Source organism: Kryptolebias marmoratus, linkage group LG6 (genome assembly GCF_001649575.2).
Source record: "Kryptolebias marmoratus isolate JLee-2015 linkage group LG6, ASM164957v2, whole genome shotgun sequence".
In the NCBI taxonomy this organism is placed as follows: Eukaryota; Metazoa; Chordata; class Actinopteri; order Cyprinodontiformes; family Rivulidae; genus Kryptolebias; species Kryptolebias marmoratus.
In genome coordinates, this window is record NC_051435.1 from 22,762,170 (window position 1) to 22,789,795 (window position 27,626).

General features: G+C 37.5%; 1 protein-coding gene across 1 annotated transcript in view; it reads left to right on the forward strand.

The window, feature by feature from the left end:
• The window catches only part of neb (nebulin), a 70,888-nt gene that overhangs the window by 35,068 nt on the left and 8,194 nt on the right, over window positions 1-27,626 (forward strand). Inside the window, 46 exon segments of the mRNA XM_037976034.1 lie at window positions 619-723; window positions 827-931; window positions 1,017-1,121; window positions 1,222-1,329; window positions 1,447-1,560; window positions 2,382-2,579; window positions 3,001-3,105; window positions 3,199-3,303; window positions 3,458-3,565; window positions 4,161-4,268; window positions 4,360-4,467; window positions 4,562-4,666; window positions 4,767-4,871; window positions 4,976-5,074; window positions 5,170-5,274; window positions 5,473-5,577; window positions 5,668-5,772; window positions 6,016-6,120; window positions 6,413-6,517; window positions 6,624-6,728; window positions 6,848-6,952; window positions 7,050-7,154; window positions 7,444-7,545; window positions 10,224-10,325; window positions 10,458-10,565; window positions 10,662-10,766; window positions 10,872-10,976; window positions 11,066-11,170; window positions 11,302-11,406; window positions 11,536-11,646; window positions 11,759-11,869; window positions 12,015-12,116; window positions 12,323-12,427; window positions 17,700-17,813; window positions 18,910-19,014; window positions 19,550-19,654; window positions 20,206-20,310; window positions 20,866-20,976; window positions 21,678-21,788; window positions 23,373-23,486; window positions 23,626-23,730; window positions 23,849-23,953; window positions 24,294-24,398; window positions 25,368-25,460; window positions 27,047-27,139; window positions 27,462-27,554. Of these exon segments, the coding sequence (XP_037831962.1) occupies window positions 619-723; window positions 827-931; window positions 1,017-1,121; window positions 1,222-1,329; window positions 1,447-1,560; window positions 2,382-2,579; window positions 3,001-3,105; window positions 3,199-3,303; window positions 3,458-3,565; window positions 4,161-4,268; window positions 4,360-4,467; window positions 4,562-4,666; window positions 4,767-4,871; window positions 4,976-5,074; window positions 5,170-5,274; window positions 5,473-5,577; window positions 5,668-5,772; window positions 6,016-6,120; window positions 6,413-6,517; window positions 6,624-6,728; window positions 6,848-6,952; window positions 7,050-7,154; window positions 7,444-7,545; window positions 10,224-10,325; window positions 10,458-10,565; window positions 10,662-10,766; window positions 10,872-10,976; window positions 11,066-11,170; window positions 11,302-11,406; window positions 11,536-11,646; window positions 11,759-11,869; window positions 12,015-12,116; window positions 12,323-12,427; window positions 17,700-17,813; window positions 18,910-19,014; window positions 19,550-19,654; window positions 20,206-20,310; window positions 20,866-20,976; window positions 21,678-21,788; window positions 23,373-23,486; window positions 23,626-23,730; window positions 23,849-23,953; window positions 24,294-24,398; window positions 25,368-25,460; window positions 27,047-27,139; window positions 27,462-27,554 (4,938 nt within the window).

Genomic DNA, 27,626 nt, shown 5'->3' on the forward strand with positions numbered 1-27,626 from the left:
TCAGCTTTTTAAACTAATTTCTGCTTCTTTCAGCTTTTGTTCTTCTACCTTATGCAAATCTTCTACAAATCAGCTTCTGTTCCACTTTTTGCATCTTCATTACACTTCAGCTGTTCAGCATATCTTCAGCCACTTTCAGCAAAATCATTCAGCAAAATAAGCATTCACACTGCAACTGCACTGCAACTGCAACTTCTCTAGTTTTTCTTGCATTGCTGCTGCATGTTGTTAAGTATGGTCCTTTTTTATTTCTCATTTCTGTTAAACTCATTACAGCTTTATAACGTGTTTCAAATCAAAACAATGTCTGTCGTGATTGTTTTGAAAGACTCTGGGACATATTATCGAACAAACTTTTGCCACATGAACATCTAATATTCATCTGTTTATGGTCTTTAAAACAGGCGCTATTTTACTTTGCTGTTCACTAACAAAGAGTTTTTCCTATTAAAGACATCCTTTATTGTTGTAATAATTTTTAATGACAAGCTTCTGATTTAAACAGTATTTTTTGCGTACCTTGACACCATCATTGGTCGGTTAAATAGAAAACACAAAAATGAACATTTTCGGTTTATTATTGAACATATTGTTCTTTCTACTAATATCTTCTGATAGGTCTTCTACAAGGATGACTTGAACTGGATGAAGGGTATTGGCTGCTATGTCTGGGATACACCAGAGATTATTCGTGCCAAGAAGTCATACGATATGCAAAGTGAAGTGAGTAGCAACATAGAAATCCATGATATATGGTTCGTTAAAGCTTAAATTAGAAACTGATTTATTCAACTCTGTGATAATCTATCTAATATATCCCTAACAGCTTAAATACAGAGCAGACGCCAAGAAGGAATTCCACAATTACTCAATTGTGACAGACACCCCGGAGTATGTGACTGCTGTCCTGGGTCACACCTGGGCCAGTGATGTAAGTGAGCTGCTTTAAAACAGTATTTCTTTTAGGCAAAAAACATCACTTACTTGTAGTTTTAATTCTGAATTATCATTGACAGCTGAACTACAGGGAGGCGTATCACAAGGAGAAGCACTTGTATACCACTGTTCTGGACACAGCTGATTACGCCAGATGCCACAACTTTAAACTATTCTTCAGCAATGTAAGCAAAAAAAGATCATTTTACATAGGTCACATTAAGATGGTTATCTCTTTGTGAGGCAGCAACATGTTGATAATGTTGTCATTTTTTTTATCCTCAGAAAAACTACACATCTACTTGGGATAAAATCAAAGCAACGAGCTACCAAATTCCAGCTGACTCTAATGCGCTGCAACATGCCAAACATCAGAAGGTTGTTCTCAGCAATGTAAGTTCAATTTTCACTTCTCACAGTATCATTTCCCGATGTTAATATATGATGATTAGGATGTGAGTTTCACTGTTGACTTTTAAGAGATTACATAGATCCTCTTGCCCACTTTAGGTCAAGTACAAGGCAGATTATGAGAAGTTCAAATCCCTTTACACTCTGCCCAAGTCACTTCAAGACGATCCTGCCACGGCCCGCTGCGTCAAAGCTGGAAAGCTGGTCTTGGATGTAAGTAAAATGTATACATCTTCCTTGTGCAGGGTTCCTACGCAATCCTGAAAAGTATGGAATACGTTTTAGCATTTTGCAGTTGTGAATGAGTGAGAAAAAAAGAAAACCGAATATGGACAATCATTTTTTTCTTTCTATTTTTTATTCCTTCGTGCATTTTAAAAATGGAAAAATCAAAATTTCTAGAAATATAGTTATTATTTATCACATTAAACCTTGAGTTTAATGTTTTGACCTTCAGTATCTTTTTGTTTGATTTACTGACTGAGAATCCCTGATGCATGCAGATTTGGGTTGTGGTCGATAAGATACATATCTCAACACGCTGCCAACAATAAATTAAAGATACATTAGCAGCAAAAAACGATATGACACAATACAATTTAGCCCTTAATGGGATGAAGTATTAGCTTGATTCAACACAAGGAAATTCAGGGCAATTCAACACAAAGAAATGATCCTGTGTTGTTTAATGAGACTAATTGCTAACTTCTAGCAATTAAAAGGTAATTCGGAAAACTGGGAAGTTTTAAATGTTGCTCTCTGCTTTTTTCTTGCACATAGCTTTTTTAAATGGTGTTTGAAGCATCCAGGTAATAAAACACCAACAACAGTATATTTACTGTGAAAGCCCTGTAAAACATGGAAAAGTATGGAATTTTAACATGGAATATGTGTAGGAACCCTGCTTGTGTATTTGTTTTAGTGTAAAATGCATCGTAAGGTTAGTTTTCATTAAAATAAACATACATCCAGCTGTGTAGATTTATTCCAAATACTTGATGTGAAAACTCTTATGATCGTCTGTGTCTTGGCAGCGTCTGTACAAGGAGAACTATGAGAAAACCAAAGCCAAAAACCACATTCCCCCGGACATGCTGGAGGTCGTGTCAGCCCGCAACACCCAGAACAGCGTCAGTGGGATCAACTACCGTAAATATCTGCACCAGTGGATTTGCCTGCCTGACATGCAGGTGTACGTCCAAGCCCGCAAAGTCAACGAACAGCTCAGCGATGTGAGTAACCAACTAGCCTGCAGCCACGTTCATGCATAATAAAAATCCAGTTACTCTGCGTTATATGTGTTATTTTATTTTATTTTATTTTATGTGTTTTCTCTTTTTTGTGTGTTTCATTATGTATTTGCTGTATTGGATTCTGTTTTGTTTCTGTTGTAAAGCACTTTGGCTTGCCTTGTTGCTGAAAAGTGCAATATAAATAAATCTCACTTCCCTTCACTTTAAACATTATACACTTTAACTTCACTTATTGGCATTTATCCATTATAATCTCTATATTTTTAAGAAAACACAACATAATAAAACCAAACTCAGAGGTCTACATTTAGATATATCCTTATACCAAAGAAGAATTTAAACTAAATGAAAGATAAATACAGCTACTAAAGAAAAGCTGAATTTATTCATTCGTCCCCAGATTTTCTACAAGGATGATCTGAACTGGCTGAAGGGTATTGGCTGTTATGCCTGGGATACTCCCGAGATCCTCCGTGTGAAACATGCTGGTAGCCTCCAGAGTGAGGTAAGCCTATTAGGTACATTTATTCTTCATATTTTCTCACAGGATGCATCTTTTCTGTCAATAGTAAAGCTGATCACCATGGTTTTATTCCAGAGCAAGTACCGAGCCAAAGGTATTGAGGAGTTCAAGAACTACACCGTGGTGACGGACACTCCTGTTTATGAGACAGCCAAGCAGAATGCTGTAAACCTGAGTGATGTAAGTACGTTTTGTTTTGTACTTGTCTGTGGTTTCCTTTACATTTTCTTCATTTTTTCCTCCTTTTATTTGAATATAAATCAGTTACCTCACTACTGTCCATGTTAAAATATAAAGAAAAGAATAAATGTCATTCATGCTTTTGTTTTTCCAGCTTCACTACCACTACGATTACAACGCCAATGTCAAGGGCACCAACACCTCTCCTGCTGTTACCGTTGATACAGAAAGAGTGAAATTGGTCAACTACATCCAGAGTGATGTAAGTTCTTTTTTTATATATATATTTAGTGTACTTACCACTATCTCTGCACAGTCTTTTTATATTTCAGTCATAAATGGAAGTAAGTAGAACCCCAAGCAAATTACAGTAAAACAAATTAACAGATCGAGGAATTTGACAGTTTTACAGAATTAACACAGAAACAGTGTCTCAGACCGTTTTTTTTTGTTTTTACAGCAGCTGTTTGTAATGAGAATTTTCAGAGTTGGTAAAATAGTAAAGATCTTGCATTTTACATGAACAGACTGCAGAAACTAAACCAAACACTCTCTAAGAAAGGACTGAGTTTATATTTAGATGCTCTCTCTTATTTTATATCGTAATTTTAAATAGGAACTGCAAAATTACAAATGCACAGAATGGTATAGATGTTCCAGATTTGGTTAAAAGTACAAAGTATTAACCAAAAAATGCATTTATATAATTGAAGGATATTCTGCTTATTTTTGTAAACCTACATTATTTTCATGGGTTTAACCTATTTTTTGGTAATTCAGTTTATGAATTTCTGTATATCTATTGATATTCAAGCTGAAAATCATTCCTTCTTGACCTGTTTATTGTCTTTTGCCAGAACCTGTACAAAGAGGCCAACAAAAAGTTCATGCCCACTGGTTACTCCCTGCCCAATGACACGCCACTCATCAAGCAGGCTAAGATAAACCGTGTCGTCACCAGCAACGTAAGTCCTTCGTAGTTTCGCACATTCTTTTCACAGCAGTGAAGTTATGACAATGTGATCTAAGTGAAACCGGCTTTTTGACTCTTATCAGGTGAAATACAAGGAGGCCTATGAGATGACGAAGGCTAGGGGTTACACCCTTCATCCAGAGGGTGTCAACTTTGTTGGCGCAAGAAAGGCTCACAAGATCGTCAACGACGTAAGAGAACGCACTGCCTGCATTGTTCACGAGGACACAGAAAGCGTTCCATCAGAAGTCTATGATAATTTCACTTGGCTCTTTGTTTCTCCAGCGTCTGTATCGCGAGGTGTACCATAAGCAAAAGGACAAGATCCACACAACCTACGACACTCCTGATATCAAACAAGTCAAGAAGAACCAACAGAACCTCAGCGACGTATGCAGCTATTTACACACAGTTATTTCGATTCATGTTTATGTGGTTAAGAGTATGTGCTCTTCAACCCACTGTGTTTCTTTCTCTCCTCTGCCTGTAGCTGTGCTACAAAGAAAAATACTACAACAGCAGAGGCCAGCTGATCTCTCTGCCCATAACGCCACAGCTCATGCACTGTTCCCATGTCAACGAGATCACCAGCGAGGTATCGCGTTATTTTTGTCCAAATATCCACTGAGTGGACGTCAAAATGTTTCTTAAAACTTGTTTGGAAACTTTTTAAAATGTGTTTTTTTTTTACGTTTTTAGCTGAAATACAAAGAAGATCTGATGTGGTTCAGAGGCGTTGGCTGCTTCTTATACAACACCCCAGAGATGGTCCACGTGCGCAATATCTCCAAGTTCAGAGTAAGTCTTTAGTTTAGATGGTTTGAATTTTATCGAGTACAATTTCTGTTGATGTCTGTAATTTGTTTTGCAATCTGTTATTTTCACTTTTACAGACGAGCTATCCAGTGGAGGCCAAGAAGAACCTCACCAACTTCACCGTGGTCCTGGACACTCCCGAGTACAAGCGGGTCACTGAGCTGAAGACACACATGAGTAATGTAAGTTTTTTTGTATGATTTATCACAATGTGAAAACAGATTTACTTATCCTGGTTTGCTAATAACAGAAAAAACCTCAGACAGTTTTTAATCTTCTTCTCTAAGTTGGCAGTGTTCTCTGAGGTTTTCCAGAAAATTGTGTTATGTCAGACGTTTGGTAACAGGTTTGAACTGACCTTTTCTGCTCATCTTTTTCAGATGATCTACAAAGCTCAGAGCAAGCAGGAAATGGCTAAAGTTTCCTCCACTGCAGATTCTTTGGACATTAAGAGAGTCAAGTGGGCCCAGCAGCTGATTAATAAGGCAAATTAAAAGACATTCAAACACTTATTTGATCCTCTAAATGTATTTATTTATTTCATCTAATCTTATCAATACATTCTTCTTCTACAGTACCAGTACACGGATCTGGCAGCAAAGGAGAGATCTCATTTCACTCCAGAATCAGACACTCCAAGTAATCTACATGCCAGGAAAATGAAAGTGGTCTTTAGTGACGTAAGTCTCCTGCCTCCGGATTCCTCAGTTCTCTTCTACTTCGGCCAAGTTTTCCTGTTATTTCTTAATTATAGTGATAAAAATAGCCTTTTTTTTCAGTAATTTCACAAGGCATAGTTTTTACTACAGCATGATAATTTCTGTCGTTATCTCAGTTACCACAGCTCTTAAACTAAATTAATCGAACTCTCTCATTATGGTCTAACTCTTGATGTGTTGTATAATCTTTTTTTCTTTCCTCAGAACAAATACAAAGAGCAGTATGAAAAGATGAAGCACAGGTACACTGCCATTGCTGATACGCCTCTGCTGATCCGATCCAAGAAAGCCTACCTGCAGTCCAGTAATGTAAGCATCCCCATTCAATAATCTAAAATTAACCTTATGTCTCAGAAAATTTTAGAGTTTTTGAGGAAATAGTTTAGAACATGGCTTGTAAGTAAAATAAATTGGTATTTAAAGCTTATTTATTCAATCTTTTGGTCCATTTGAGCTTTTTGCTGTATGACAAAAAGTTGGTGCAAAAAATGTGGACTTTACATTTGAATGGCAATGACTGGATTAAAGAAAAATGATGTAATAACTTTTTTACTTCTTCAAAATTAATAAGTCTCACATATCTTCCTTTTCTTGTCTTCAGCTGCGTTACAAGGAAACCTTTGAGCTTTCCAAGGGCCACTACCACACAAACAAGGATGCCCTGGACATCGTCTGCCACCGCAAGTTCACTGACGACATCAGTGAGGTCAGCGGCTAAAGTTATTGGCTCAATATTAGTCACAAATGTTAGCCTCATTCTGACTCGTGCTCTTCGATCTCCCTTATTTTTTCTCTTTATTTCTGTTACCCAGGTGAAATACAGAGAGAAGTATATTAACTCTCTGGGTACATGGAAGTCCATCCCCGACCGTCCTGAGTTCTTCTTCAGCAGAATAGTCAACGATAACGTCAGCAACGTGAGCACTTCTGATCCCCGTCATACACAACTTGTCACAACCTTTACAGCAGATAAATTGACACATACCATGTTACTGAACATTTGTGTTAAATCCTTTTTGTGTCTTTTTTTTTTCAGGTCAAATACAAAGAAGACCTGGAATGGCTGAAGGGCATTGGGTGTTATGCTTGGGACACTCCTGAGCTGCAGCTGGCTGATAAGAACAAGGCACTGTACAGCGAGGTAATTTACAGATTCATTGTCTCCAACGCATGCTAAAAGTGTACATTTCATTTAATTATACACTCATTTTCTTTCTATCCTTCTTTTTTTAATACAGAGATTATACAAAGCCTCATATGAGAAAAACAGGGGTAACTTCAAGTACACCTGTGACACTCCAGTCTTCCAGGCTGCGAAGCACGCCTCCATGCTCATCAATGATGTGAGTTTTCTCTTTCTTTAACCCAAGGTTGGATTAATATTTGTTTTGTACTCTCGCTGGTAAAATTACACTGAAAATGTTGACGAAGGTTATGTGTCTCTGTGCTTCTTTACTGGACTCTCAGCTTGGAGGTAAAAAAAAAAAGAAAAAAGTTAATTATTGTTATTGTTCATTTTTTTCCCACATCAACTGGCATTAACTTTTCTTTCTTTCCTAAAGTTTCCTCACATGACAGAAGCATTGTTTTCTAGGCATTTGTTTTTTAACCACCTTCTGACATTCTGAGCAGAGGTTCTACAGAGCTAACTATGAGAAGACCAAGGATAAGTTCACCATAACCACAGATGACCCTAGGTACCAGCTGGCTAGGGAGAACAGGAAGATGAGCCAGGTAAACGTCCTGGTCGTGCTGTTCGACCGGTCTGCCTGCTCAGCCCAGTCCTCCAGGTGTGCATGAGGTTGTCGGCAGCCCTGATGGTGGTGGTCACAGCATGATAATTCTTCCGTTCCAGTCTCTACTCATTGTCTCTCTTTCTTTTTGTCCCTCGCAGGTTGCTCTTATTAATGCCACTCAAATAGCAGCTGGACTGCTGTCTTGAGTGAGCATGGCTTATGTGCATCTGTTCAATCAGAGAGACAGTTTAAGGTCTTGTTTCACAGATTGAAATCGTCTTAATAAATGCCAAATACAGATAGTACAAATTAAATGTCTGTCACTCTGTGGGCACAGATGAGCACAAACGGTTCTATGGTCACACTTGGATCTCCGGAGTTTTTCCTCCAGTCCTCCCAGTGTCGCTTCTGTTTTTTGTAGTTCTGTTCTCAATTATGGCATGCTCTGTGTGTGTGTATATGTTATGTGTGTGAACAGAAAAAATATAAATCCAGAGCAAAGGATCTGCTAAAGAGTGGCTGCAATGAGTTACTCCGTCCTGACATCCTCACAGCCCTTTGCCAGTCCATTATGGGCAGTAAGGTAAACCATCAGAGAAGTGAAGTGTCCACAAACACACAGGAAATAAACTCTGTGGCGTTTCATGACTGAAGTCATGGATCACAGATTTGTTTCTTTCTGGTGTTTCTGGACATGATCTTATCACAATAAATACTCATCACGTAGAATCGCTTTCCATCCATTTAATCCACCTAAGAGGTTTTAGATTTTATGAATTCATTCTCTTTCATTTTCTAATCCATCCATTTAATACGGTCATGTCTTATTAATTATTTCATCTTTAACTCGTCTTAAAATGTTATCTGACCTTGAAAGGACATTTCTAAAATCAGACATACAACAAATATCTAGAATTACAACAAGCTTTATCTATCTCACATTTAGGCCTGAAATAACATTTTGATAAGATTCTAAGAGACCAGAGCTTTTTCTGACACTTACTTAGAATAAAACGATAGCATCTCTTGAAAATTGTTATTATGTTTCAGGAGAAGAAATAGAGAAAGAGAAGCAATCTGCTGCACTGTTCGCAAAGAGAGCAGGCATGTCAGTAAACGTATATGTTGCTTCTGTACTTAAATTGTCCAAACAAATATGTGGAATCCCATTGTTGTTGTTTTACTTTTAGAAAATAAAATCTTTTAGAACATTTCAACAGATAGAGTTTCACATCCAGAGGCTAACAAACAGAAGTCAAAGTGATTAACTCTGTAAAAACTTTGTCCTCAGCACACATTGTGGTTTAGGTGCACTGAGAATAAAGGGTTACCCAATCCTCCTCAGGGAGCAGCAAGCACCCTTTGGTCCAGGATAGAAAACCAAGGACCTATTTTTATCTATTTAATATAATTATTATTATAAAAGAATGGAATGGTGGTCAGACAGTCCAAAATGTGTATTAAATTATTTAAGAATGCCATTCTGAACATGATTCCTTCCCGTTACAGTCAGGTGCACTTCATCTGTAAAAACCTGAAGGTCACTGAAAGAAAATTAATTTCTGGGTTTTTTTTTTGTCACTTTTATGCCCGCTGTGTTTGCGGTAGACCGTCATATTCAGGTTGTGCATTAAGGACTGTGATTTGAAGCAGAAAGTGTTTAGATTGTTCACACCTGCTTAACTTGATGGGAATGTTTGCACCAGTATATAACATAAATGGAATTTCACCGAATCGGAGACTCAGACCTTTGTTAAAGAAGCTTATGTGAGGGCTTTATTTCCCATAAGATAACATTTTTAAATTAATACCAAGGACACCAACAATGTTTAAATTACTTGGCTCTTCTGTTCCTTCAGTTCAAGGAGCAACAAAAAGCTTTAAATAACAGAACATATCAGACAGAGCAGCAGATATTCACAGCTCGTCTGCAGCTTCCTCAGTTCTGCTGCAGAACAGACTAATGCAGGAGATAAAGCCTACTCAACATTTAACTCTCACACATCTTTTTAGAATGACTATTTCTTCTACTTTTTACATATAAAACATAACATAATTTAGACTGCACATGCATAATATATCTGTATTTTTTATTTAGCAGTCCATCGTCTTTCCAATAGGTCGTCAGGAGCTAAAGAAACACTGCAGACTTTCATGACTGATTAATCATGTTCTCTTCATTTTCACCTGGAAAATAGCTCCTTTGTGTTTGTGTGTGTCTCATAAGCATGTTTTCATGCACATCTGCATGTTATCACATTGCTAACTTTTCAGACAACAGTAGATGATTCACTACATGTTTCTGTATTAACTGATGTTTAAAGAAAACTATCCCCCCCAAAAAATACCAATAAAAATAACAATCAAATTAGTTCATTTGTCTTAACTTTATTATGCTCTTTTAATCTTTTTTTAAATATCTGAACTGATTAAAAAAAACAAGACTTTTTGTTGTCAAACTTTGACTTTTTTTGGTTTTTAATATGTTAAACATGGCAGAACTTACTTTCTGAAATCTTTCACCAGTGCTTCATAAATGTGAGGATTTCTTTACATCTTTTTATGGATAGTTTTCTCTTAAACGACATAAATTTGAAGCAAAAAATAATAATAATTAAACAGTAAATTACAGTAGCGGTGACACTAACGTTCTTGTGTGCACTCGTCCTCCTCCAGTGGAAGTACAGGGAGCAGTATGAGCGTGCCAAAGACAAGTTCACCTCTGTTCTGGAGACTCCTGAGTATGAAACTCACAAACGCAGCAAGAAGATCACTGATGTAGGTTTTGTCTTTGTCTTTCTGTTATATTTTGAATATAAACAAATTTTAAGGAGTAATTATTTTCATGATGATATATCAACTTTTTAAACAATTATGTTACCTGACTATAAAATTCCTTACATCTCTTAGATCATCTATAAGATGGAGTACAACAAAACCAAAGCGAAGGGATACACTTTACCTTATGACACTCCACATCAGCAGCACATGAAGAAGGTCAAGGAGATCACCAGCAACGTAGGTCCCACTCTGACAACCTACAGCTTCAGTACTTACAGCCAAAGCATTTCAACCTAAAGTATGTTTGATGGTGTACTGTTATGCATCTTGCAGCTGAAGTACAAGGAGGTGTATGAGAAGAGCAAAGCCCAGATCAACATCGACCCCGAGGCTCATGAGATCCGTGCTGCCAAGGAGGCCTACAAGAACATCAGCAATGTAAGCAGCTTTAGTGACAGGATCAGGAATGGTCTGTTAAATAAGTGAGCAGAACTCAAAAACAGTTGAAAACAAAACAAAAAAACCACACTTTTCTTTTTTTAGCTTGACTACAAGAAGAAGTACGAGGCGACCAAGAACAAGTGGATCTGGACTCCCAGCAGACCAGACTTCGTCAACGCTGCCAAAAACTCCTTGCAGCAGAGTGATGTGAGTTGATGGTTTTCATTTTAAACTCAGATCCTTTGGAAACACCTCGGTTTTTTGCTCTGATTTGTCTCACATTGTTTAACCCACAGGTGGAGTACAAGTATGACAAAGAGATGCTGAAGGGCTGTGTGATACCTGTCTCTGAAGACAAGTACACCCAACTGTACAAGAAAAATGCTGAAATGGCCAGTTATGTAAGTCTGTCCTTTCTTAGTTAGCAATGGTATAAAACAAATTGTGTAAAAGGTTGGCATGATTTGATTTCCCATATGAAAAGAGGCTACTCCAGAAGTGTTGCACAACTTTATTCATTTTCTCTCTGCAGGTGAAGTACAAGGAGAAGTATGAAAAGTCAAAGGGACAATACATTCCTGTTCTGGATACTCCTCAAATTCTCCATGCCAAAGCTGTGCGCGTGCTCGCATCGGAGGTTAGGATCAAAAAAAATAACAAAACTACCCAGTATTTATACACTATTAACCAAAGCTTAGTCTTGCATGGACCAAACACCATTAAAATAATATTTGGTGAGACATAACTTCCTTATTCTCCTCCTCAGAGCAAATACAAGGAGGCCAGTAAGAAGATCATGCAGTCTGGCTCATTTACCACCCTGTCTGAGACGCGTGACACCGCCCACAGCAGGGAGGTCAAAAAGCTTGTCAGCACGGTACAGCTTTCTCTCTTTTTTATCCTTAAAGAAAAAAAAACCCATCCCATTCACCTCATGAACCTGGATTGTAAACACGCAGCTGCCTTTAACAGTATGTTCTCCCCTACAGAAAGAGTACAAGGCAAAGTTTGAGAAGGAGAAGGGCAAGTCAGTCTATAACCATATGATCGTTCCACCTGATGTTCAGCATGCCATAGATGTGGCAAAGAGCCAAAGCAACGTGAGTCTTTTTCCACTCTTGAGTGACATCTCATTGGTTAATTTATCAGTACTCATGTTGAGAGAAATCCACCAACTCTCCCAGTTATCTTTTGATGTGCTGCTCAAGTTTCAGTACATACTGTACTTTGTTTACTCCTTTGCAGGTTGCCTACAAGAAAGACGCCAAAGCCAACCTGCACTATACTACTGTAGTCGACCGTCCTGACATCAAGAAGGCCACTCAGGCTGCTAAACTCATTAGTGACGTAAGCATCAGTTATGGAGTAAAGACAAGACCAGTCAAAGTCGGTCAATAAATAGTGGGTAGCGCCATAGTGACAATCCAGTTTGTCTCTGGTCCCACAGATTTAATGCCACTTGAGGCATTGCTTCATACCTGTCTCCACAGTGGAGCAGAAACCACACAGCACTGTTTGTAGTTATGGTTTACTGATTTTTGTTTGTCCATCAGATTGGCTACCGTGAAAAAGCACGCGAAGAGGCCAGCCGTGGAGGCTCCCTGGTTAACCGCCCAGACATTGCTTTGGCAACTCATGTGTCTCAGTTGACCAGCCAGGTACAACCAAACATTTGAATCCCTGGGTAGACATTTCTGACCCTGTGGTTATTGCTCAGAAAAGATTTCTCTCATGCTTTTATCTACTTATTAGATCATTTAAATGCATCAGAGGTAGCCATGATGCACACAAAGATCTACTGTAGGTTTTACTGTCAGATCATCTTCTACAGCCTAAAATTTGCAGACTAGTATTGCCTTTGTAGATGCAATGCTTAACAGCAGTCCTGTTGGCCTAATGACAGAACTAGCAGCTCGATCATAGTGCTTTCTCTGCCATCCTGCATTATAATCCATGTTTTAATCTCCCACTGTAACTTCATGACAGTAGATGTTTAACTGATCATATTGTACATGTCTCATCCTCCTCCTTAATCCTAACATCCTCCCCTCTTCCTCCATCCCTCTACTCTCTACTGGTAATCCTAATCTCTTTCCACTCATCTTTACCTCCATGATGTCTTTGTCTTTGTAATTTCATTCCTCCATCTCACTGCGCTTTATAGGTGGAGGCCAAGGCCTCCCTCCATGGAGCAGCTTCCTATGATACCCCCCTGATGCGCCACATTAAGAAAATGAATGCAGTGACTAGTGATGTAAGGAGGCTGATGTCCTGAAACTAAAGGGCTGATGCTACATGTCTGTCTCCTTTGTCTCTAAATTTACTACTTCTAAAACCATAAACTGACACAAAAAGAGATTTGAATACAAATTTGAACATTTTGATCTACAAGGAGCCAGACATTTGATCCAGATTATCCAACCCGTTTTTTTGTCTCAGTGTTTGTTTGTTTCACTTGGCTCTGTGTGCACTCTTTGCTCTTTTATCTTTGCTGAGAAGCTGTGCCGTAGCGCTGAGCATAGACAAGTGCATTACTACATTAGTTGTACACGTGTTACTACTGAATGCTTATCTTTTTTATTTCAAAACATTTGCACTTGAAGATTTCTAAAAGCATTGTCATTTCCAAATGTTAAAAGAAAAAAAAAGAAAAGCAGCAAACTATTATTCCTGGATTCTTCTTAAAAAAACATCTTTAGTTAACTATTATGTTTTTTTGACACTAGGGGGCAGCATCGTCCAATAAACTCTCTCTAATTTTGCTGGTTTTTTCCAATCATTTTCTTAAGAACTACTGTCTCTCAGAGGATTAAGACAAAGTCATATCACCTCATCTCATTCTAAATACTTTCTTTACTGTATGAAGTCTATGTTTGTGCTCATGTTACTTAGAGAATGCTATTGTCAGCTCTCTCCATCCTGAAATGCATCTGTTTTGTCAGAATAAACTTTGAGTTAGGGTTATATGTCATACTACAGAAATATAAAATCATTTAAAAACAGATTCAGAATATATATATATATATATATATATATGTGTGTTTGCTTATCAAACTTTATAATAAGAACAAGTAAATATTGTAGTTCAAGCTTTAGCTTGTTGTCAAAAAGACCAATCTGAAGTGTTTCTTAGTTACTTTTTGGAGTCAGGAGCAAAATGTTTTCTACATGCACTGTTTAAAGAAATTTCTGAATCTAAATGATCACAGAGAAGTGAAAGACTATTAGTCCGATGCATTTTCATATTCTGCATGAACTGTTATTGATCCCAAATGAATTATGACTTTATGAGTTTGTTTGTCTGACTTCCAGTTTTGTCGATGTGATTTTAACACATGAAGTGTTTAAACAGCTCTGATGATGTAAGGAGTTATTTTCTTCTCAATATTCAAAACAAAGTGCCAGTGTTAGCCGAGTCTATCATTTGGGATTAATTAGCATCATGATTGCAAACTGAGTAAAAGAAATATAAAGATGCATGGAAAAATGTTGGTGATTGTACGATAGTTAGTTTGGACATTGTTGTTCTTATTGGATTGTGCAACTGTCAGAAGTTGAAGCTGCATTTCAGTTGTCAGTATCTGGTATACAGCATGCCCAAAGCAAAAAAAAAAACACTGGAAGAATTTTGATTTACTAATATTTCTTTTTGTGACTGTGAGTCTATACATCCATCTGTGGTGGATGTATACAGGTGCTGGTCATAAAATTAGAATATCATGAAAAAGTAGATTGATTTCAGTAATTCCATTTAAAAAGTGAAACTTGTATATTATATTCATACANGCAGAATATTAGCACGGTACTTCACTGCAGTGATCCTCCTCCTTAAAAACATTCCCCAAACTCTTCTAATTAAAAAAAAAAAGCACATTTCTATTTTAGCGCTGGTTTTCTTTTCATTCCTTCTAACCAATCTCCATAAATCATCAAACTTTTTTTTCCCTAAAATTGGAAATGAATAGCTTTTCTTTATCTAAACACAATTTATTTTTCCCTTTTGTGGTTTGCAAAAATATCCATCACCCTTAGTAAATGACCTATTTGTTGCCTTGTGACTTGTAATTTAATTGGATTTTAAATTTGATTATAGGTAATAATATTTCAAAATTTTGAAGTTAAATGGGGAAAAAACATTTTCTTTTTACGTAATTCTAAAAATATAGAAAACTAAACAGTTGAGTGTGCATAAGTATTCAACCCTTTTGCTTTAAAGCCCAAACTAATCTCTGAGTAGTAAGGTCTGCCACCAAGAAAAAGATGGCATGAAGACCAAGGAAGACACCACACATGTCAGAGACAAAGATGTAGAGAAGTTCAGATCAGGGTCAGGTTATAAAAACATATTCCAGATCCCTGAAGATCCCACAGAGCTCCATTAAATCCATTACTAGTAAATGGAAAGTACCTCATGAAACCTGCCAAGAGAGGCTCATCTATCAAAACTCCCAAACCAGGCAATGAGAACATGAATCAGAGAAACATCCAGGAGGCCAAAGATAACCCTGATGGAGCTGCAGCTCATCTGCAGGGAAGGAAGGGTCTGTCCATAGGACCACTATAAACTGCAGAGCTGGGCTTCATAGAAGAATGACAGGATAAAACATTTGCCTTAAAAATAATAAATAAATAAGGCTGACATAAGGCAGAAATCCTCAATAAAAACCTGTTGGAATCCTACATAGTTTTGAATCTGGGACAGAGGTTCACGTCAAGCAGGACAATCCCTGAAGCAACACTCCAAGTCTGAATATATACACACACACAACAATCTAGCTTAATTTATAATGTGTTTTTCCCCACTTTACTTTGATAATTTCAAGGATTTTTAGAAAATTAATACTTACAATCAGATTAAAAATCCAATTGAATTCCATACTGTAAGGCAAATCAGCAAAAAATACCAAGGGGTGTGAATAGTTTTGCAACCTTCTGTGAATAGTTTTTATTTCCTGGATATTTTTTTATTCATTTTATCTTTTCTCCTTCTCTCCTTAATTAATAACCGATCCACCACAGAGTGCATTCCTACCATGTATGACTGTTTTTGTGCTGTTTCGTTCAAAGCATCAATACAAAGAAGGAGTGGGACACGGCACAGCAGTGCCAGAGACCCCAGAGATGGAGAGAGTTAAACGCAATCAGCAGAATATTAGCACGGTACTTCACTGCAGTGATCCTCCTCCTTAAAAACATTCCCCAAACTCTTCTAATTAAAAAAAAAAAGCACATTTCTATTATAGTGCTGATTTTGTCTTCATTCCTCCTAACAAAGCTCCATAAACCACCAACATATTTTTTTCCCTAGAATCGTTCCATGAACACCCTTTTTTTCATCTAAACATAATTTCTTTTAGCCTTTTTCTACAAAGGTTTGCAAAAATAGCCGGCACCCTTGGTAAATATTCCATTTGTTGTCTTACAACTTGTAATTTAATTGGAATTTTAATTTGATTATAAGTAACAATATTTCAAAATTTTGTGGTTAAATGTGAAAAAGACTTGCTTGAAATAACTCTAAAAATATATAAAAGTAATAGGAGAGTGTGCATAAGTATTCAACACCAACTAATCTCTGAGTAGTAAGGTCTGCCACAAAGCAAAAGATGCCACACAGATCAGAGACGAAGTTCAGATCAGGGTCAGGTTATAAAAACATATTCCAGATCCCTGAAGATCCCACAGAGCTCCATTAAATCCATTACTAGTAAATGGAAAGCTTAAACCACCTCATGAAACCTGCCAAGAGAGGCTAATCTATCAAAACTCCCAAACCAGGCAAGGAGGACATGAATCAGAGAAACATCCAGGAGGCCAAAGATAACCCTGATGGAGCTGCAGCTCATCTGCAGGGAAGGAAGGGTCTGTCCATAGGACCACTGTAAACTGCAGAGCTGTTATAGGCAGACTGTTTGGAATTTCATCCCCAAATGAGGAAGAAGATGTTGTGGTCAGATGAGACCAAACTCAAACTTTCAGACTATCAAGGACACCACCATGTCTGAGGCAAATCTACCACCTCTTATCATGCTGAGATACTATCCCCACAGTGGAGCACGGTGGCGGCAGCATCATGCTGGGGTGGATGTCTTTCATTAGCAAGAACTGGGAAACCGATCAGAGTTGAAGGGAAGATAGATGGAGCAAAATATAGAGAAATTATTGATGGAATCCTCCAGAGATTTGAAACTGGGACGGAGGTTCACATCCAGCAGGACAATGAACCTAAACTCATCACTGAAGCAACACTCCAAGTCTGAATATATATACACACATCACTATTCAGGTACATATTTCTAGAAATATTTATAATGTGTTTTTCCCCACTTAATTTTGATAATTTCAAGTATTTTTAGAGAATTAATACTTACAATCGGATTAAAAATCCAATTGAGTACCATACTATAAGGCAAATCAGAAAAAAATACCAAGGGGTGTGAATAGTTTTGCAACCTTCTGTTAATAGTTTCCATTTCCTGGATATTTTTTTCTTTTCTCCTTCTCTCCTTAATTATTAACTGACCCACCACAGAGTGCATTCCTACCATGTATGACTGTTTTTGTGCTGTTTCGTTCAAAGCATCAATACAAAGAAGGAGTGGGACACGGCACAGCAGTGCCAGAGACCCCAGAGATGGAGAGAGTTAAACGCAATCAGCAGAATATTAGCACGGTACTTCACTGCAGTGATCCTCCTCCTTAAAAACATTCCCCAAACTCTTCTAATTAAAAAAAAAAAGCACATTTCTATTANGTAATGTATGAATATAATATACAAGTTTCACTTTTTAAATGGAATTACTGAAATCAATCTACTTTTTCATGATATTCTAATTTTATGACCAGCACCTGTAGACCCCGTTAGCCTCTGTCGCTGCTTGTTAATCTGTCCTAAAGAACTTCTCACTAACATCTGTCGTACCCAATCAGGTGAAGTACAAGGAGAAGTTTGATAAGGAAGTGAAAGGAAAGAAACCACAATTTGACCTGAAGGAGAGCAAGATTTACAAAACTTTGAAGGATGCCAATGAACTGGCTAGTGAGGTATGTGTCCCACCATCATCAGTATACCCCAGTGTACTATTATACTATAAGTGAAACTTTCATTACTACTTAGTCCCAGCAGGGCAGAAGTGCACATGTCTTTAAGTCTCTGTTTACAGTTTGAAGGTTTGGTGAATGGATAAAATAGTTCAGTTTTCATCAAGACTTTACTATTAGGATAATCCACTTTTTTTTTTAAATCACCCTTAAAATGTAGAAACCTTTGTCTGCTTCATGTAAAGGAATCAAATATAATTTAATACAGATTCAGAACATTTTTGTAAAAAAAACAAAAAAACTAAATAAGACCACTTTTTTTTTGTTTGTTTTTTTTCCCCTTGTATTTATTCAGCTGTGTGTAGTTATTTGCTAACCCATCTGTTAGACCTCAGGTGGGCAACTTTTTTTTCCAGAGGGCTTTTTTGCCAATATTTGAGCTGAAATGGGCACGGTATGCTGCCCTCATCTGTCATCTACAAAAAAACACACAAAGAAAAATCTGTTTACTTTCGCATTGATTAGATGAAATTTTGTTCCGACACATACGTCAAAAGCCCCTTTCAAGGCTTTTTTTTTTTTTTCTTTACGTAGTTACAATGCTTACTCAAAATACACAGCACAACCTGTGGCCTTCAAAATTTGTCAAAGAAAGGTTTAGACCTATTTTAGTCAAGAAGCTCTCTCGTTTGTGAGCTGGTAAAACGGCAGTGCAGAGCTCATTTTAACTTTCTTCAAGAGCCGTTACAAAAATACTGGTTTTCATTCATTTATTTGAAGTAGTTTTTTTTTGTATGGGGATTTCAGCGGCCCAAATGAGATGAAACTACAAAGGCCACTTCTGGCCATCTGGCTGTATTATGTTAGACTATGGGTTATTGACTCGCAGATTTTCTTTCCAATTTTAATATAATAAAACCTAAAATATTTTAACAAATGATGATCAACTAAACTCTGCAAGACTAAAATAACCCAAGGTTTTCTCAGGGTGAAAGACCTTCACCCCTTCGATCTATAACAATGAATGGATCTTGAATTATCTCGTGTATAAGTTGTGTTTATTTATAACGCCTGTGGTATTTCTTAATCAAACACACAGGTGAAGTACAAGGGTGACCTGAAGAAGATCCACAAACCTGTGACTGACATGGCCGAGTCTCTGTCCATGCAGCACAACCTGAGCACCAGCAAACTCTCCAGTGACGTAAGACATCATCTTCATCCTCATCCTCCTCATCATCATCATTATCATACTTTAACCCTGTCACACTCCCACTCAGGCAGCTGCTCAGTTTCAGTTCACCCTCAGTGGTTTATTGAGATAATCTGAGCTTCACCTCCCCACAGAAACTGTCCACATGAAACAGTGATCACTTCATGGATTTAAGCACTAAGATTCATCCTAAAAACGTTCATTATTCCAGACCTTATCTGGTAGTGATCCTTACCCTTCTCACCCTTTTCACCCTTTTCCCATTTTCAGTCCTTACCCTTCTTACCTTCCACCTTACGTAACGTCTAGTGCTGTGCTTTTTCTTCTTGTAGTTCACATAAAGGTTTGATTAATAATCACCTAACCCCAATTCCTAATTTTCGTACTGATTTTTATCCCCTCATTTTTGACAACTTTTTTTGAAATCTTAAAGTTAATATTCATTTTGTGCTGTGTAACGGAGTAAACTCCAGACAGACACGCTTCCTCTGATCCGTTGTTACTGAGCTGCCTTACTTTGCTATAGTACTGCTACAAGAAGAAATTTGAGGAGAGTAAGGGTCACTACCACATGATTCCCGACACACCAGAGCAGCTCCATCTCAAGGAGGCCTCTGAACTTCAGAGCAACGTAAGTGGTACAAACTCAGGGCAGGGGGGGGCAACAAACATTTCACCTGCCCAAAACCATTGTTGTGGGTTACAGCTGCTAATTATTGTGTTGTAAGTTCTTCTTCTAGGGGTGGATGGGGCTTCATTTGGTAAGGATTGCAATATATAAATTCAAATGCCCATATCAGGGTGTTTGCTTGATTTTCCTGTTTGTTTACAAGAGTTTAAAACAAAAAAAGGAAGGAGTTATATCAATTTTGTAGTTTTCAGGGCTGTGCCTTTACACTTTGTCAAACACAGCCTTTGTAATATTAGCTTCTTTTATGCTTAAAAGAAGCTAATATTAAATCATCTAAGTATAATTAGGCGAGAAGAGCTAGTGCAGGCATTTCACATCTATTTGGATTTTCTCTTGTTTTAGTAGTTTATCTTTGAAAATATGGATGCAAATTCTACTCCTGGTTTGAGAGATTCAATACCCCAAGCACATCCGCGCAAACCAGATGATGTTTTTGAATAAAAACCTATTTGTGGACCCTTTTGAAATTGTGGATATGTTGGCTGTTCCAGGTTAAATACAAGGAGAAGTATGAGAAGGAGAAGGGTAAACCCATGCTGGACTTTGAGACACCCACATATGTGACCGCTAAGGAGGCCCAGCACATGCAGAGCCAGGTAAATACTCTGTTCACACCTAAGTGCTAAAACTCGCTGCAGGCGCAAGCTTCCTTTCACATCCAGATAATTTTAAAGCCTTTTTGCTATGCTTTTTGTTGTCTGTTGGTGAGCTTCTTGAAAGTCAGTCTGTTGCTCAACTTACAGAATGTGTCAAATTTACAGCATCGAGAGTGTGGTTCAGAGACTTTTTTATTGTCAGTATTGTATAAAGTGCTAATTTCTTTTGGACAGTTTACAAATTCATCAGTACTTCCTCACCATTTAGTCGCACTTGGAATGGAAACCAGTAGATTTATGTGATCAAAATCTCTGCCATGGAGCCTGAAGTTTAAAATATCACTGAGGAAAATGAAAACCAATTCCGTGTGTTTGGATCACTAATAACTTAGCTAAAGACTGAGCTGCTTTTTCACAAACCCTAGTAAATAAATGATGAAAGTTATTCACCTTCAAAGACAATATGCAAACAAGGATGCAGCTTCTTTATTGTCAATCAGCACTGCTTGCATGTGGTTGTCTGAGCTCTGTCTGTCTTGTGTTTGTGGCCAATAGAAAGACTATAAGAAGGACTATGAGGAGTACATGAGGGGGAAAAACCTCTCAGGCTTGGAGGTCACCCCTGCCATGATTCATGTCAGACACGCCACCAAAATAGCCAGTGAGGTAACTGAGACAGTTTATCCTGTTAATTTTCCCCATTTACTTCACCCATTTTTTAGAATCATACTAAGACTATACCCCCTCTTCAGTCCCTCTTTCTTTTTTTATCTCTTTTTTTTAATCTTACATGTCTTTATTTTTTCTTTGAAAAGCCCACTATAAGTTTATTTCTTTTTGTCATTACTGGCATGATTGACTGCACAACCATGAGCCGATGGTGGTGCAGTATTTTACCCATCTTTCACCAAATGCATGTTTTTTTTCGTGTACTTTAGTACTTGATTTTAAAATTGAGTTTTATTGCGTCCACTGACATCTTCACCTCCTCATTTCAGTCCCTCATCTTTACGCAGCAACAGCTTTTCCACATGCATGCAATTATCTGAATGAAACACTAATGTTTTCAGTGATGTGCTGACTTGTTTTCCTGTTGTTCCGATTCTACTTTTCATGCTTTATCTGGTAAAATGCGGTTCACCTTGTGTGTTATCAAGATCCTTGCCAAAGTCATCAGTATCTCCACTTTCTCTGTGGAACTGTTGAATGCTTTCACAATCGAAGTTTCTTTTTTTTTAGGAGGTTTTGGTGACTTTGAGCTTAAATGGCAGGCAGCAGAGCTTGCCCACTGTATTGTCTGTATGCCTTGGCCTGGCCTGCCTGTGTGTCCATCTCTGCAGTCTCTCTGTTCTTCTTCCGTCGTGTAGAAAGAGTACAGGAAGGATCTAGAGGAGGGAGTGAAGGGTAAAGGGCTAACTGCACTGGAGGAAACTCCGGAGCTTTTGAGAGCAAAGAATGCCACTCAAATCCTGTGTGAGGTACGGCTGACTGAGAGGTGATGGAAGTGGCATCACGCTCCTCATCTGAATGATTCCCTTTAATCCTGCTTTTAGTGAAACCCTCCTCCTTCTTAACAAAGCTTCATCCCCACACTAAATGGGGTTAAGTTCTTGCTTCGTGACATGACTAATTTTCCACTGCTCTTCTTTTGGTTTTGCTTAAAAACAATGTTACTTTAAGTAGAGATGAACTGGTATCAGCTTTTAGGGTCATTTCAGTTTTTGATTCTTCTACACCGCTGACCTACTGATACAGATTTTGCTTGATTCTGATTTTTTCCTCAAAGAGCTATATTACCTTTTTTTTTTTTTTTTTTTTTTAAATCTGGCAAAATTAATAGTTTGACTGATAATAGAAGAAAAGTTTACAGAAAACTTTTACATTTTGTCCATAACAGAAGCAGGTTACCGAGCTTTATGTCACTGGAAATCTACAAATAATGTCCTCCAGATGATCAGAGGTATTTGTACAAATAAAGCCCAACTAAAAAGAATTATAGTCTATCTGTTTTATAAACCATATTAGAGAAAATGCACCATATCATAGAAAATTCCGTGTTTTTCTACAAGACCTCTACTTTAAAAAGTTGCAACATAAAAAATGTAAGGAAAAATCTCTAACTTTATGTTGAATATGTTATATTATTTAATCCATTCATTTCATTGTAATTATTTGCTGTAACTTAACTGCCTTCCTGGCATAAACAATTATAATATGTATACCAATAAAGAGGAAAGTCGACATTACTCTCTGGTTTCTATGTGAGCGATAGAGAGGGAAGTCGTTATGGTACATGGTAAAAGAGGATTTTATTTTTTTTTATTTAAGCAAAGACAAAAAGATTATGATGCTGTTGTTTTAAAAGTGCAGATGGTAAATACAGCTGACCTAGCTTGTAGTCTATGTAGGAGTAAAGAAATGGGACTCCAGAACAGCAGATATGCCGTTTATAGAAAATATAATTTAAATTTAGTAGCCTCCTACACATTTTTTTGCTGCTTCTAATTTTATTTATAATCATCTATAGATAGTTCAGACAGCTAACTTCAAATTAGCCATTGTTTGTTTTGGGACAGAAAAAAAAAAATCAGGTTTTTGAGTGTTAGATAGTCTGGTGAAGCTGAAAATCGTACCATTCGAGTCACCAGCTGATCAACTGGTGCTTTCCTGTCAGCATACCTTATGTACGTTTGCCACTAATATTCTCCCTTTTTTTCTTATCCTTTTGTTGTTATAAGTTTGATTAAAACCTCCGATTTAACTTTTTTGAGCTTTCTTATAAGACATGTAAAATGTCATTTGGTAAATTGTATTGTTTGACATGAATTTACAGAAACATTTACTCTGAGTGCCTTTCATTTTTCTTTTTTTTTAATCAGTCATTATACTTGTTCCTTAAATAATCTCCCTCGTTTCTGCTAACCTGCTTCACTCCCTGTCCCCTTGTAGGTGTTTTTGGTTTGCAGCCCTCCTCAGCTTGAATGAGCAGAAATCTGGTTGTTCAAAGATATATGTTAGTAATAAATGTGGCTGTTGTTTGTAATAATGCTTCGTGTTTACAGAGAGAATACAAGAAGGCGCTGGAGCAGGAGATCAAGGGCAAGGGAATGTTGGCTTTGGCTACAGACACCCCTGACTTTATGAGAGCCAGGAATGCCACAGACATCCTCAGTCAGGTCTGAATCCTCCACTTCTGTAATACTGTTTGCATGAAGTTGTGGACGTATGGTGTACACACTGTGTGATGCTTCCAGCTGCAGTGACGTTGTCAACAGAGTCAGTGCTGACAGTTTTATTGTTTGTTTTGTTTCTTAGACTAAGTACAAGCAGATTGCTGAGATGGACAGAGCCAGCTACACTACTGTCATCGACACCCCTGACATCATCCATGCTCAGCAGATGAGGAATATTGTCAGCCAGGTAATCATCCAGCCGTGAAACTGGGGAAGCTTTTAGTTTTCAGCTTTGTGGAGACGTTTGAAACCACGGTTTACGTCTTAAGTAAAATTCCTGACAATTGTGTATTTTGTTTGAGCAGAAAAAGTACAAAGAAGAAGCTGAGAAGACCATGTCTCACTACGTACCAGTCCTGGACACCCCTGAGATGCAGAGGGTTCGTGAGAACCAGAGGAACTTCAGCACTGTAAGTAGAAAAAGGAAGAGTTCCTGTTGGACACTGAGTCCACTTGTCTTCACTGCCATACAACCCAAATTTAAAAGTGAAAAGTGAATTCTTTGTCTGGTAGTTCTATGTATGTCTCTGTCCGCTGTAAGATAATAACTTACCTTTAGGAATTTTTGTATTGCACTGTGCAATGTTTCAAGTGTTTTGCATTATTTGTGTCTAAATAAATGCTGGATTTTAAACTCAGGGATATGAATGAGGACTTTATGGATGAAAATTTTAAGAATCTTTTCTCTTCTAGCTCTGACTTCCATCCCTGTAAAACGTGTTAACCACATTGTTGTTTCTCTTCCTGTAGCTTCAGTACCAGACTGACCTAAAAAACATAAAAGGCAAAATGTCTACTGTAAAGGACACACCTGAAATGCTTCGTGTTAAAGAAAATACAAAGAATTTCAGCTTGGTATTTACTCTGCAATATTTTTTGTTCTGATAACACATTTGTGACCTGTTCTGGCAAAATGAGTCACAATGAGGAATTTTTCAAGATTAAGTTGTTATTGTTGTCAATTTCTTCATCTCAAAAGCTTCAAAATGATATGTAGTTTGTTGAAATTTGCAGATTTACCCTTAAAACAAGCTAGTTTTATTTACGAGAGTGACGATTTGAAAACTTGATTTTTATTGGTCTGGAGTGACGTCATCAGTAATTTCAGCCCTATATTTAAAAAGGGGAATCCACAAGCTTTGCAATGACACCAAACATTATACGAAGGGATTTTCCAGCGCTATGGCAGTTGGCAGAGAAAAATGGTTAATTTCAAAGGAAATTAACAGGATTAGAATTAAAAGGATTCTTTCTGAAAACACGCCTGTTAGAAAACTTTGGTTTAAAGATAAATTAGTAAGATTATATGCTATTTTAGTAACTGGGATTGCTGGACTGTAACTTTATGGACTCATTTTTACACAAACTCGGTTTTGGCAAAAATCAATCTGGGCACAATTCAACTCATTTTGCCAGCACGGGTCACGTTTTTTTTTTCTTTTGTTTTTATCTAAACAAAATCTTTAACAAAATCTGACATTAAGTTTTCACTTTTTGAAGCAATCCATATATTTTTACATTGTTAGAAACAGCATTTTAATTGATGCAACTAATCCTTAAAAATGAGTTTTGTAGTGCAACACTTGTGCCAGTTAGTGCAGAGCTTGTGTGTTGGTAAAAGTATCATGTGTGCTTAGAAACTGTGTAGTTTCTATCATCCTGCTTTGTTCTAGTTGTTTGTTTGCTCTGTTTTGTGTGTGTGTGATTTACGCGATTCACCTAAATTAAGCATATTATAGAAATTACATCAAACTGCTAGCACTTCTGTTCTTCGAACAAAACTCAAGCTAACCACTGGTTGCTTTGTTCCTCGTTCAAACAAAGATTCATTACAAAGAAGATTTGGGTGGAGGAATAGCTTTGCCAGAGACCCCTGAGATGGAGAGAGTTAAACGTAACCAGCGGAACATTAGCACGGTACTCCACCAAGTGACCCTGACCACCTCATCAACCTCAGTTTTCCCTCCATATTTCCCTCATTGTGGAGTGTCTGAGAATAAAACCAGAACTGACATCTCATGTAATCTCTTCCCATAAAAACCTGATTCAACTTTTTTACTTATTAGATTCAGTTACTTTGTACTAATCTTAAATTTCAACGATGCTGATCATTTTAACAGAAGAAAACATTAGATGTAAAACTTCATCTTCTACCTTTAAGTACTGCTGTATAACAGCTCACTTTCACATTGCATTAGATGGCCAAAAGTATGACAGAGTTCACCTGTATTCTAGTTTTGATCCAGAGCTGTTTGATCTCTAACTTCCAAGAAAGTGAAATATTGATGCAGCCAAAGATATTGCCATGTGTGACAATTAGGGGTGTAATGAAACATGTATTTGTACCAATCATGGTACAGGCATCAGTGTCTGGTGCATATGTAATTATTTGCTATTTGCTAAGTACCATGACAGGTAAGCTGTTGCTGAAAATACTGGGTAAAGCACTCAACACCAAAGCAAAGCAAGAACGGATAGTTTTGGTAGCAGTGGAGAGCAAGAGGTAGATGTATGGAAAGCTGGAAGGGTCATATTTTTTAAATGCTGTGAAATACATCCCTAAGTGTCACCCCTGGACACACAGATGAGTAGCACTCAGCCAGCTGAGAAGAAGAAGCTCGGTGTGAGTCGTTAGTTTGACACATGGCATGAAAGGCACTGTTTACAGTTCATATTGGATGGATAAAACAGCACAGTCAGACGTTTTTAGTTCTTGTTTTATAGTGAAGTTACCAATCGACAAATTCTAAGAGTTGGATTGTGCAACCCTTCACATTTCAATTTGAACTGAGTACGCTCCTCGGACGGGAAGCATTTTGTCTTCGGCAAACAAGAAAATAATGAAGTTGTTTTGTTTTAAACTCTTAGGCTTTGCCATGTCCTGAATGAGAGAGAACTTATACAAACAGATGACAAATCTGACCTTGTTGAACATGACTTGCTACCTTGGAGTCTCCTCCGTAGCAAGGATGGTTGTTTTTTCTGTTTCTGCTTCTGGGAAGATTATTATTTGTTAAAAAAATGGGGGAAAAAATCTGGCTTTTTTCCTATTTTATCAAACCCACAGTGAACCTTGACCCTAAGACCAACCATTAATTATGTGTATCATTACACCCCCAGTAACAGTGATATAGTTTAAATTTTGTTGGGTTAAGTGGGTACATAACAGTGTTTGTAACACTGAATCAGGCCACTTTAGCATCAGTGGTCCACTTTAGTACTGCTGCTGAGCCTGGACAAAAATTACACAGGTGTGCTGCTCATGTATCTACACACCTTTGGTCATTTAGTGTAAATAAATCTGGTCTTCACTGTTAAATACATAACAGTTAACATTTTCATTCATTTAAATCCCAAAATAAAAGCCTAAATAAAGAAGCATCCACATTATAAACAACCCCATCACCCTCACATTCTTCACCAGTAAATCACTTATAATCAGATGTTTATTCAGTATATTCATTTGTCTTATTCTGTACCTCTGTGACATTTGCAACGGGCAGATACAGTACAAGGAATCTGTGGGTCAAGGCACAGCCATCCCAGATCTCCCTGAGATGAAGCGAGTCCGAGAAACCCAGAAGAATATCAGTCTGGTAGAGCAACAAGACTGCAGTGATCCTCCCCCTTAAAAATATCCCCCAAACTCTTCATATCTAAAAAGAGAAAAATATATATCTAGTTTAGTGCTGGTTTTCCCTTCATTCATTCTAACCAAGTTTCATAAACAATCCCCATTTTTTCTCCAGAACTAGTTTACGAAGATATTTGATCTAAATATGATTTCCTTTTCTAATTAGTTTTTATCTTCTGGATATTCCGATTTATTTATTCCTGCGTCCCTCTCTCCCTACCACATCCCCACCACAGAGTGCATTCCTACCATGTATGACTGTTTTTGTGCTGTTTCGTTCAAAGCATCAATACAAAGAAGGAGTGGGACACGGCACAGCAGTGCCAGAGACCCCAGAGATGGAGAGAGTTAAACGCAATCAGCAGAATATTAGCACGGTACTTCACTGCAGTGATCCTCCTCCTTAAAAACATTCCCCAAACTCTTCTAATTAAAAAAAAAAAGCACAT